Source organism: Eucyclogobius newberryi, unplaced genomic scaffold, assembly GCF_026437365.1.
Source record: "Eucyclogobius newberryi isolate DKJ021-1_F unplaced genomic scaffold, fEucNew1.0.hap1 SCAF_5, whole genome shotgun sequence".
NCBI lineage: Eukaryota > Metazoa > Chordata > Actinopteri > Gobiiformes > Gobiidae > Eucyclogobius > Eucyclogobius newberryi.
Genome location: NW_027316167.1, coordinates 41,711,624 through 41,724,967, shown reverse-complemented (window position 1 = coordinate 41,724,967; position 13,344 = coordinate 41,711,624). Strand labels below are relative to the sequence as shown.

The following is a 13,344-nucleotide window of genomic DNA, read 5'->3' as shown; positions in this document are numbered from 1 at the left end:
CCAGAAAAGAGTCTTTGGCGGCTGTGGAGGCCGTTGAGAGTGGTAGGAAGCTCGTACAAAATTAGTTCATCCTTAATGTAGTCAGCGAGACCCTCCAGAAATGCATCCTGGTTCCACTCGCCGGAGCAAGCCTGGGTGCGGAAGTGGATGGAGTAATCGGCCACTGAACAAGATCCTTGCTTCAGACCCAGAAGCCCTCCAGAAGCATCCGAACCTCAGGAAACTCCTTTTAATACTTTGCGGAGCTCGACGGCAAAGGCTTAGAAGGAGGAGCACACTGAGTGCGACGCTCTACTCGGCCGAGTGCACCCCGTCAGATTCACGGTGAACGCCACCCTTGCGTACTTAAGCGAAGGTATTGGGCTGGAGAGTGAATAGGATGGAACAGTACATGAGGACCGTGCGGCGGGCAGATTCATCAGAGAACTTCTGCAGGACACAGCTGTCCATGTCGCGTCTGAGGTCTGCAGTGTAGAGGCTGAAGAGAAAGGGTGCGAGGACAATGCCTTGGGGCGCCCCCGCACTGCAGGTGCCCCACACTGCAGGTCCCTCACACTGCAGGTCCCTCACACTGCAGGTCCCCCACACTGCAGGTCCCCCACACTGCAGGTCCCCCAAACTGCAGGTCCCCCACACTGCAGGTCCCCCACACTGCAGGTCCCCCAAACTGCAGGTCCCCCACACTGCAGGTCCCCCACACTGCAGGTCCCCCACACTGCAGGTCCCTCACACTGCAGGTCCCCCACACTGCAGGTCCCCCACAATGCAGGTCCCCCACACTGCAGGTCCCCCAAACTGCAGGTCCCCCACACTGCAGGTCCCTCACACTGCAGGTCCCCCACACTGCAGGTCCCCCACACTGCAGGTCCCCCAAACTGCAGGTCCCCCACACTGCAGGTCCCCCACACTGCAGGTCCCCCACACTGCAGGTCCCCCAAACTGCAGGTCCCCCACACTGCAGGTCCCCCACATTGCAGGTCCCCCACACTGCAGGTCCCCCACACTGCAGGTCCCCACACTGCAGGTCCGAGTGTCAGGCACACAGTCCTGGGTTCTCACAAACTGGGGTCGGGATTACAGAGCTGTTAGGATAACAAAGAAAATTAAAGCCGCAAGCGGCATCCAACGGCCCTCGCGGGCCGCCGGCCTTCCGACTCTGCGCTTTCGACTTGATAAAGATGGCGCCCTTATTGTGTGTTGAATTAAAAAAGAACTTGACAGACGGCGACACATTGGAGATGGCAAATCCAGTGCAAATGAACACAAATGTCGGTCAAATGTGCGGGTCCGCCGCACAGAGACCGTGACACTTGGAATAAAAATATGGATAACTTTTGATGCCGCGCTTGTGTAGATGATTTTCCCCAAATATGAACTTGATCGAGCTATTGCCCACGGAGGAGTTCGTTAAAGTGTGAAGCGTAAATGTGAACATTTCAGAGATTTCGCTGTTTTCCCATTTCTGACATATATTTGCGGGTCCGCCACACAGAGACCGTAGCACTTAGAATCAAAATATGGATAAGTTTTGATGCCCCGCTTGTGTAGATGATATTCTCCAAATATGAACTTGATTGGACAATCGCACTAGGAGGAGTTCGTTAAAGTGTGAAGCGTAAAAATGTGGTGATTTGAGCGATTGTACGATTTTCCCATAAGGATAACATGGGATGTTTTTGTCATCGCTACGGTTACGCCGTACAAAATATGACTTTGGCTCTCATACTTTTATGATTAGGATGGCAAATTAGAATTTTGTGCAAAATATCATGTCATTTGGAAAAACTCTATTGTTTATAGGCCACTCTGAAGGCCAAATAGTCAGAATTCTGGGAAACGTTTGCGGCTCCGTCGCACAGAGACCGTAAAAGCTATCCTTAAAATTTGGATAACTTTAGATGCCCCACTTGTCTAGAGGACGTACACCGATTTTGAGGTCGGTGGGCAAAACGCACTAGGAGGACTTCGTTAAAGTGTAAAACATAAAAATGTGGATATTCGAGAGATTTAGCGGTTTTCCCATAGGGATAACATGGGAGGTTTATGTCATCGCTACGACTACGCCGTAAAAATTAAGGCATTTGTCTGATAGGCTTTTTTGATCGCGACGCCAAAATAGAATTTTGGGTAAAGTTTAGAAAATTTTGGTAAAACTAATTTTTGACCTTCAATGTTAATTTAAAGGTCACTCTGTAGGGGGCGCTATCGCGGCCATTTCAATTTTGTCATCATAAACTGGTCCAAACTAGAAAGTTTAACAACTGATTCAAATTTGGTCCTAATCGGACTCGTTTTGATCAAATGGGAGCAATTTTTAGATCTGCAATATTCCAAAATAAGTTGTCCAACTTTGCGGCTGCGCCGCACACAGACCGTAAAAGGTATCTCAAAAAATTGGATAACTTTAGATGCCCCACTTGTCCAGAGAACGTCCGCCAATTTTGAAGTCGGTGGGCAAAACGCCCTAGGAGGAGTTCGTCAAAGTTTGACGTGAACAAAATGGCTAACACAGCGTGTTTTCATTTTCAAAGGAAAATGGCGGCCATAGGGTAAGTCTGGGGGCGTGGCCACAATGATTTTTTTTTTTTTGTCCTCACGAGAGGAATGCGTGTCCCGAATTTCGTAGCTTTACGACAAAGTAGACCTCGGGGCGTCTCCCATAGGCGCAATGTATTTTGACTTTTGTCGGTGGCGCTCTCGCGCCATTTTTTAACGAAAAAAAAAATGGCCCAGAAAAAACAAAATTTTTCGCCGATTCTGAATTTTGGGCAAAGTTTGGTGAGTTTTTGAGCATGTTCAGGGGGTCAAATTAGAGCTCAAAGCGCTGAAGAAGAACAAGAAAAATAATAAAAATAAAAATAATTAAAGCCGCAAGCGGCATCCAACGGCCCTCGCGGGCCGCCGGCCTTCCGACTCTGCTCTCTGCATTTTACAGAGTTGGCGCTAACGCAATTGTCTAAGAACTAAGACAGCGACACATTGGACATGTACAATGCTGTGCTTAACCAGTGCAAATGAACACAAATGTCGGTCAAATGTGCAGCTCCAGCGCACAGAGACCGTGACACTTGGAATAAAAATATGGATAACTTTTGATGCTCCGCTTGTGTAGATTATTTTCCCAAAATATGAGCTTGATCGAGCTATTGCCCACAGAGGAGTTCATTAAAGTGTGAAGCATAAATGTGAACATTTCAAGGATTTGGCGTTTTTCCCATTTGTGACATATATTTGCGGCTCTACCGCACAGAGACCCTAGTACTTAAAATCAAAATATGGTTAACTTTTGATGCCTCGCTTGTGTAGATGATTCTCCCCAAATATCAACTTGATCGGGCTTTCGCCCTAGGAGGAGTTTCTTAAAGTGTGAAGTGTAAAAATGTGGTCATTTTAGAGATTTTGCGGTTTCCCCATAGGGATAACATGGGATGTTTCTGTCATCGCTACGGCTACGCTGTACAAAATATGACTTTGGCTCTCATACTTTTATTTTGGGGATGGCAATTGAGAATTTTGTGCAAAATATCATGTCATTTGGAAAAACTCTATTGTTTATAGGCCACTCTGAAGGCCAAATAGTCAGAATTCTGGGAAACGTTTGCGGCTCCGTCGCACAGAGACCGTAAAAGCTATCCTTAAAATTTGGCTAACTTTAGATGCCCCACTTGTCTAGAGGACGTACACCGATTTTGAGGTTGGTGGGCAAAACGCACTAGGAGGAGTTCGTTAAAGTGTGAAACAGAAAAATGTGGTAATTTGAGAGATTTCGTGGTTTTCCCATAGGGATAACATGGGAGGTTTCTGTCATCGCTACGACTACGCCGTAAAAATTAAGGCATTTGTCTGATTGGCTTTTGTGATCGGGACGGCAAAATAGAATTTTGGGTAAAGTTTAGACAATTTTGGTAAAACAAATTTTTGACCTTCAATGTTAATTTAAAGGTCACTCTGTAGGGGGCGCTATCGCGGCCATTTCAATTTTGTCATCATAAACTGGTCCAAACTAGAAAGTTTAACAACTGATTCAAATTTGGTCCTAATCGGACTGGTTTTGATCAAATGGGAGCAATTTTTAGATTAGCAAGAAGTGGTCCAACTTTGCGGCTGCGCCGCACACAGAGCGTAAAAGGTATACCAAAAATTTGGATAACTTTAGATGCCCCACTTGTCCAGAGGACGTACGCCGATTTTGAAGTTGGTGGGCAAAACGCCCTAGGAGGAGTTCGTCAAAGTTTCAGGGGGTCAAATTAGAGCTCAAAGCGCAGAAGAAGAACAATAAAAAAAATAAAAATAATAATATTGTTAGCAAAAACAATATAGCCGTTTCCACTATAGCAACAAATGATACATCGTTTGAAAGCTCTAAGCCTTCCCGATGCCGCCATGGGGTGGAATCATGATTACGAGCGCTTACGCGCTCGTCACTCCCTATTCCGTCGGGATGCCCCGCCCACTCCCCATAGACTTCCATTGATTTGAGCAGATACAAGCATGGCCCATGCCTGCGGCATGGACTCTCGCGTACAGGACGATGCCAGGAGGGTTTTTGGAGGAATGCAGCGCTTCGCGCTGCTGTTGTCAACAATGAGTGAATGGGCTACGAAGTATGCATGATCCATGCCTTCGGCATCGGCTAGTTCACTGTACTTGCCAGGGGCGACGGGGTACCAAACATGCGGGCGCAGCCCGCATGTTTGGTCAGACAGTTGCAAAGACAGCATGGCCCATGCCTGCGGCATGGGCCATGCTGTTGCGGGAGCAATAGGCCCTCCGCCCTGCTGGGGCTCGGGCCTAATTAGATTCAGGGGAAACTTAAAACAGTGCAAATATATATATAAATAAATAGATAAACAGGACATGTTATTATCAAGAAGCTCCGCCCAGTTGGAAGAGCTTACTCAGAGTAGGATAGATATCAGAGTTCTCTGATTAGATCCACAGATTGAGAATGACTTTTGGATCCACGAGTTACAGATGTACAATCACTGGCAGCAGGTTAAGACTACCGTACAATGTAAATATGTCACCGTAGGAAACCTACATGTTTTTGTCTGTTGAGTCAAACTTTGAGCGTAGACTTTCGGGACAGTTCCCCTTTTGGCTCGCGCTTTCGCCTCATTCTTTTGGTTTACAAGAAAAGCGGCCTGAATAAAAAATGTACTTATGCTGATTGTAGCTCTTGTCTACTGCTGTAAAGCTCTGGACTGTCACTTGTAATGCCAGACTATGAATTAAAAACAGACAAGTCTTTGGGATCAACTCTCACTGCCTCTGAGATCGACCCGTAGATCTACAACAACCCCCGATACTTGAATCCGATCACCTCTTATACATCATTTTGATACTTTTGACTTTCCGATGCTTTTACGGTGAATGGCGGGCTACATTGACACAACATGCGTGACTTCAATTACACACAACGGCAGTGATCAAAGACAAACACAGGTGTAATAATCACTCTGTTTGAGAACCTGTCAGGAGTGCGGCGCAGGAGTCTCTCACAAAGCTCTTAAAGTTGTTCCTCAGATCTGAATGTTACTTACAGAACATTTAGCCCTTGGGCAGGTCATGTTGCGCGGTGGTCGAGTGGTTAAGGCGGTAGGACACCACCAGGCTCCATATGTAGCAGTGTTCTGAGTTTGAATCCTAACTCTACAGTTTACTGCATGTTTCTCTTTCTTCCCCATTTCAAGCTTTGCTGTCCTGTCTAATGAAGCTTACAGGCAAACCAATCCTTAAAAGATAAACAAACAAACAAAACAGTTAAGACCAGAACTGGCCACTTTTAGACTTCACATCTTTATCAGAATTTGTCTGACGTTGGATTTGAAGGCTGATTGCACGGCACTTTGGGGCTTCAAATGGCTCTCAAGTCCAGACGAATTGTTAACTTTCTGCTTGGCTCAGGACCATCAAAGCAGTTATTGACCAATAAAATCTAAAATGACAGTGTGACATTACTATATTTAAATTGTTCCAAAAATATACAAATAAGACCGTTTTCCCCTCATTTATGAGGCTGAAAGTCACTGTGTCTTTTAGCGGCCTCTACAGGCTCTTGAAACCTCCCTGCTAAATCCATACTTTGCATCTTTGTAGCGCTCTCTATCTCCGGCCCTGTGCGCCGCCTCCTTCTGCCTCAGTTTTGGTTTGTCATTGTTGAAAGTGACTTTAGTGTGTGATGGTTTAATGCTGTCCTCACAGAATGTGTGATGTCACAGTGTCCGTGTAGCTCCTCCCAGTCTGTAATGTCCAAACACACACGTAGCTCCTCCTCCACTGCCTCATTGGTCCACTTCTTTGAAGTCCTCACTACAGGTTTGCAGAGCTTCAGCCTCTGTCTGTATGTGGGGATCAGATGAACCATGACGTGGTCTGATGAGCCCACAGCAGCGCAAAATGTAAAAAGCGTTATCGGGAGTTGTGTAGCAGCAATCCTGCGTGTTCTGCTCTCTGGTCAGGACTTTGATAAACTCTCTTTGGTAGTTCATGGCTCAGATTCCCCTTGTTAAAACCCCCCAGGATAATAAACAAGGAGTCCGGGAAGGTCCGCTCCACACTCAGAGGAAGATCCCAGGTAAGGGCATTCACGAGCCACATCTGTGAAGAGGCCAAAAAAAGTACTACATATGCAGCAGATGTTGAAACACTGGGACTAGATCCGTAGAAGTTGTTGCTTTAACGTTTAAGAAGGTTTAAGTTGTTAAAGCACGCTGACCTACTATTAACGCACAAAAATAGACAAACAAAGCGCACCAAAACACCAAGGTATCTGTCAGCGGAGCCATCTTGGATAGTAGTTAAGAAACCTCATTATCTGGCCTTATGGCTTATCAGCCTCTTGTCTTTTTTGGCCAAGGCAATGTTCTCTCTCTATAGTTATACAGTATTTTATTTTATTTATGTTTTTATTAATTTATTATTATTTTTTATTTAATTATTATTATTATTATTTTTTATTAATCTATTTTTTTTTCTATTTCTATTCCTTATCAAGAATATGAGAGGTTTTGTCTTTAAGAGTTTTGTTTATAAGAGTTTTTCTATTAAGAGTTTTTTAAAGCTTCCTATAAGTTTTACTCCTGTATCTACTTGTGTTGCAACACCAAAATTTCCCCATTGTGTGGACAAATAAAGGCTTATCTTATCTGATCTCCTCCCGCCTTCAGGCCGGCCACATCGGCGTCCACTCTGGCGAGTCGGGCACCACTCTCAGCTCTGACCTCTCAATGATGCCGTGTCATGCTGTATTTTACGTAACACAAGGGCCGGCTGTTGTAAAGTTATGCCTTCTCTCCTCCATCAACTCCGCACAGACCCAGGGAGTCCATGCCAAGGATGTGGCTCATCTGTGTGGCCCTTCAGGAGCCGCACTGGTCATGTTAGCTATGTTAGCCCTGTTAGCTTGTGATAGTGTCTGATATCTGCCGAGGCTATGGTCCATGAGCTTTGATTGTTTAGTTCCCGAAGCATTAACCCCTTGTTTTTCTGCGTTGAGTCATCTCTTACATCGTCCTGCTCATCATTTTTGAGGATGAAAAGGAGATTTTAAAGGTAAATGTCGACAGGAGCTTGTAATAGTAACTAGTCAGTCCAGTGTATCGTTTAGTAAACCTTGTCTATGGGGAAAGTAATGTCTCTCTCTCTCTCAGCCCCATCATCTGAATTCTGCCTGAGTTTATGACAAATGGTGATGTATTGTTTAAGTGTGCGATATACGCTGAGACGCTCCAGGCCTTTTATTGAATCCCATTCAGAATGAGATTAAAGCTCAGCCAATCAACAGAACCATCTTGGACGCGCCATGTCCTGCTGCTGGTCACTGATGTATGGAAGTATGTATGGAGAATCAACACTATGGCTGCCAAACACAGGGAGGAGAGGGAGGGGGTAAGAGGAGGAGAAGAGAGGGGGTAAGAGGAGGAGAGGGGGTAAGAGGAGGGGAGGGGGTAAGAGGAGGGGAGGAGAGGGGCTAAAAGAGGAGGAGAGGAGAGGGGGTAAGAGGAGGGGAGGAGAGGGGGTAAGAGGAGGGGAGGAGAGGGGGTAAGAGGAGGGGAGGAGAGGGGGTAAGAGGAGGGGAGGAGAGGGGGTAAGAGGAGGGGAGGGGGTAAGAGGAGGGGAGGGGGTAAGAGGAGGAGAGGGGGTAAAATTATGTTCAAATGGTTTAAAATGTTGTGTTGTACATGTCTCCATCTGTTTAAGACAACTAAGCACACTGACACTTACACAGGGTAAAAGTGTCTTGCACCTGAGCCACACTCACAGTCTGTATTCTTGTGTGTACATCTAAAAGGGCGTGTGACAGTCTGTATTCTTGTGTGTACATCTAAAAGGGCGTGTGACAGTCTGTATTCTTGTGTGTACATTTAAAAGGGCGTGTGACAGTCTGTATTCTTGTGTGTACATCTAAAAGGGCGTGTGACAGTCTGTATTCTTGTGTGTACATTTAAAAGGGCGTGTGACAGTCTGTATTCTTGTGTGTACATCTAAAAGGGCGTGTGACAGTCTGTATTCTTGTGTGTACATCTAAAAGGGCGTGTGACAGTCTGTATTCTTGTGTCTTTCTTTGCCAGTTCCGCTGCTGTGGCGTGACCAACCACACAGACTGGTTTGAGGTGTACAACGCGTCGCGAGTGCCCGACTCCTGCTGCCTGGAATACAGTGACAACTGTGGCCTGGACAACCCTGGCACGTGGTGGACAGCCGTGAGTACAAGTACAAGAGTATTAACAAAAGTACAGCAGTACAGGGACGTAACGATATGGACAGGATGCAGTAATGTCATAGTAACTTAAAGGACAAATATTATGCATTATATGTATTGTCATTAGCATTTAAACATGAGTTCACAACTTGAGTACTTTTAGTTTGGCGTCATTTGTATTTCTGCTGTTTCCCATGGCACAACCCAGGTTTTGTGCCATCTTCTGGTTGATGGAAAATATGCACAGTTTAGACATAGATCAATGATTTCAAGCTGTCTTCTCACTTCCTGGTCTCAGGACACAGTTGTACTGATTGTGATTTGACAGGAGAAATTCTCAGAACGAGTCTGGAGATGATTTTTGGAGTCAAAAACAGCAAAATATTCTCAGAGCCACGTCACAGATGGAGAAAACATCAGTTATCGAGGAGATTCACTCAAGAGAGTGTTTCTGAGGCTCAGAGGGCTCGTAGGCTTTATTAGACAGGACAGCTGAGCATAACATTTGGATGAGAGAGGAAGGAGGACATGCAGTAAGGGCTGCTGCACATGGAGCCTGGCATATGTGCTGCCACCTTAACCACTCGGTCACATGTGATTGAAGCTTAACACTTCTTCAGGTGAGTTTTGAGGGATGAGGAACAATGTTAAAACAGGGTTAAAAGGGAGAAAAAGCCCATTTAGCATAATATGTGTCCTTTAAAAGCATCGCTTCAAGAAGAAATATGTATCAACGATTGCGGCGTGTTCCTGTGACAATAGTTCATATGTTTTCCAGTTCAGAACTCTCCACCTGAAATGCATAAGAATCTTTTGTTGGTTTAGCAGTTTCTATTTCTATCTTGTTATAATGTTTATGCCCCTGGTTATAATGAAAATAGACTTTTTCTGAAAACAATAAATCTCAAATGTGATTGCAGATGCAAAACCTGTCAAAAGATTACATTTAGACTTCAGAAATAATCTATATTGTGATTCAGGTTTGTGTACAATAAGCAGAGTCTGAGCCTGAGGCCGATGACCCACGTGTGCCAAACCTGCAGCTAGGACCACACATTCATGTTAACTTATAGTCAGATTAAAAATATTATCACACGCCGGAGTATAAGGGCCAACCAAAGGGGAAAAAAGCGGGGCACTACGAGAATAAAGTCATTAATGAATTTGATTATTCTCGTTATCTAACGAGAATAATCTCATAATTTAGAATAAAGGCCCATACGCCCCTTACTACGACTTTATTCTCGTTAAAATTCTGAGTTCATGCTTATCATACACAACCCAATCAATTGTATAGTGAGGTCATTGTTTTTTAAGGAAATAAATGCTATTTTCAGTCTCTAAACTGGCAGATCCTTGCATCCCTAATTGTCCTATATAATAAAAGGTGGGAAAAACCGATATATCGCCCATCCCTCTTCTCAGTTCATGCTAGCCCACTATGTTCTGACATGTGCACACTGTTCATCCTTCATATACAGTCGACTGGAGCAGGACTTGCTTTTCTGCTTCAATATGTCAGTATCTCTGGTACAAATGTATTTCTAGCCTCCTACTGCACAAACTACCTGAATCTACACCTCATGAAGTACCCAAACGCCTCACGCATCGCAGCTGCCAGCTCCTATACCTGTGTTAGTCATGCGTTTGAGCTCTTCTGCACGCGCACCTCCTCCTACAGCCTGTGAACACCTTTGTTTTCAAGTATTCCAACAGAGCAGGAAACAGTCTGGAATGTACCGGTTATAGCACCGTTCCCCTGTCACAGCCATTGAGCAAGTCACTGAACCCGGGGTAGCTGCTTCTGCAGGAGGTGCAGGTGGACACTACAGAGGGATCACAGTGGATATGTGCACCATGTTTCCTGTCATTGTTCCTCCAATGCAAACAGCGTGTGTTAAAGTACCAGTGCGGGGCTTTTTCAGGCATTTCCACTCACGTCACATTCCACATGATGCACAGCCGCCATTATCTGCACTAAATGTTTGGTATTTCAATCCCACAGACCAGTTCTGCTGAATATCACACAAACTAACAAAGATTTTCTTAATAAATCAAATAAAAATTGTACTTGAGTATCATATCAATCATAAGGCCGAACAAAGCTATTCACGAAAAGACATTTAGCCAAGCTCTTTTTATGTAATGCTTTGGGTTTGGGTTTGGAAAATATCCTATTTTGGGTCTCGGTGCCATGTTATCATCTGTCAGCTCAACATTTCCACATCAGTGGAAAAAACTGAAGTTTATCACAAGATCAACACCCTTAATGTGATTATACTCTGTCTGTCACTTCAGTTTCACCTCAGGATCATGTCGTTCTGTTGCAGAAGACCTCAATAAATAGCATCAAAAGAACACATTTCTTATGGTGTTGATATTTAATATAATATATCAAATATCAACACCATAAGAAATGTGTTCTTTTGATTATTGCCTTTACTTTTATAGAGCTTTGTTCACAATATTCTTAACATTTGCTGCTGATTTGCATTGATATTAACAAGTTTCTCAAAGCAAAAGAGGCCCTTATTTCTTCCCTCCCAAATTTGTAGTATTAAGTTTCTATAGTTACAGCTGCCTTGGGGTGGACTGATAAATCTCCTGCCACTCTGACCGCTCTCTGACCGCTCTCTGACCGCTCTCTGACCAGAGAAACAGGCTAAACTGACTACAAAAAAGTCAAAAGGGCAAAAAGAAGCATCCAAATGAACATGATGTCCGAACCAGAAGAGCCATTTTGATCTGATTTGCTCACACGCTTGAGAAGTCCTCTCTGTCTCTGTCTCCGTCTCCGTCTCTGTCTCCGTCTCCGTCTCTGGCTCTTGTAAAAGGACGACATTCCAGCTGTTGGATTTGCATTAGCACTCCCTCTGCTGGCTGGCAGTAACAGCGCTTCTGCACACGTCGTCACGTTATCCCAGCATGCACCACCAAACTCCACACTGGCAGCGACGGCGGTGGGGAATTCACATCCAATCATCAAACTTTAGTGGAGTTTCAGAGATTGTGGATTATTGGATTTACAAATGTCGGGAGAAAAACAGATTCTTTTACTGACTTCAGCCGAACTCTAGATCGACAGAAGTGGATTCTGTTCTGGAGTCAAGCCATTGAATACATACTAGTGTATTTGTGCATTCATTTGGGTTTAATAAAGTGAAACCAGTGATTTCAGGTGTTTGTTACATGGACATGAACGAGTCTCATGTTGTTTTCACTATTTTATGAAAATATATATATATTATATTTTTATGATCAATATCAGTAAATGTGATATGTCCAGGGTTTATAATGAAGTGTATTTCTCACAAACATCTCCAGAGAAACTTGTGATGACGTAGAAGGTGAAAGTGAATCAGATCCAGATTTAGCAGATTTAGTGCAAAACTATTTCAAAGCCCCTGGGCCCAGGTGAGAGTCACTAATGTTTCAGCTCATTCGTTTTAATTTTAATGACAAGGATAAACTACATTTCAGGCTCGTTTCCAGTCTTCCCTGATCGCCGAGAGTCCAGATCTGTCCAGTCCAGTTTAATGGACATAAAACAAGGAGAATTATTGTTACGTAACAATCATCATGAACAATCATGACGAGCCAAAGACTTTCTCCAAAATGTTTAAACTTGTGAGTAAGTCTTATATATTGTGCTTCTGTGTGAGTCTCACGCAGAGACCAGAACCACAAACTGTGACCGAGCGTGTGAACGTGAACATGTGGCATTTCATAAACTGAGAATAAATGTATTTAAATTTAAACATTCAACAAATGTTGAAACATGATCATAAAGATAACTCACATCAGATGGAACTGTAAACAATGAGCAGTGTCCCACAGATATCCAGTAGATGTATTTACTGTCCAGTTCCATTAGCGTACAACATGGATCACGTGAACTTCAAGAAAACAAACATTGTTTTACTTTATATTACTACAACTCAGAGTACAAGTGAAGCCTTCAGGTCCAGGAGAGATCCCAGTGTCTGAGGACTGGAGCACACGGTGGCATTTACCCAGTTAATCACACAAGAGTTGGAGCTAAATTGAGCCTGTGTGCAGCCGCAGCAATCAGAGCTAGCCCCCTGATAGCACTCTTATTATTAGCTCTGTTAGCCTTCATTAGCCGCGCTGTAGCAGCTGCATGTTCTTTTCCCAACAGCCCAGGTAAATTGGAGCTGAATGGAGGTCTTCATTTAGAGGCTGATTGGTGGAGCAGCACATTTTGACGTTCTGGGTTTGGCTGCTCGGATTTACTAATGAAAAGATTTGTTACGAAAGAAAATCAACATTTAGCACATCATAGAGTTGTTCATTCATCTAAAACATTGTTTTAGATGAATGAACTGAGGTTGTATTATGTTTAACTCATGCATGTTTAAAAGGCGCATAATGAACACATTGTTTATTAAGCATGATTCTGGTGAGACTTCAGCTGGGGAGGTTCGATGTGGAGCAGACATGAGCTTGGACACTTATTTCTGGAACACGAAGAAGAACAACGTCACGAAGAAACAGGTTAGCAATGCTCCAACTAAGCTAACAGGCCCTTGCTCCTCCCGCTCCAGCGCCATCACCGGCCCCGGATGAGTCCAGGCGATTATGGCGGCTGTGCGGGACATGAGTGACACGTTACAAAGGTC

The 13,344-nt window shown here is 44.2% G+C and overlaps 1 protein-coding gene across 1 annotated transcript in view; it reads left to right on the top strand.

Annotated features, from left to right (window-relative positions):
• tspan4a (tetraspanin 4a) overlaps positions 1–13,344 on the top strand; it is a 425,431-nt gene that overhangs the window by 379,487 nt on the left and 32,600 nt on the right. Inside the window, exon 5 of the mRNA XM_072465913.1 lies at positions 8,574–8,705. Coding sequence (XP_072322014.1) covers positions 8,574–8,705 — 132 coding nt within the window. The remainder of the gene's footprint in view (positions 1–8,573; positions 8,706–13,344) is intronic.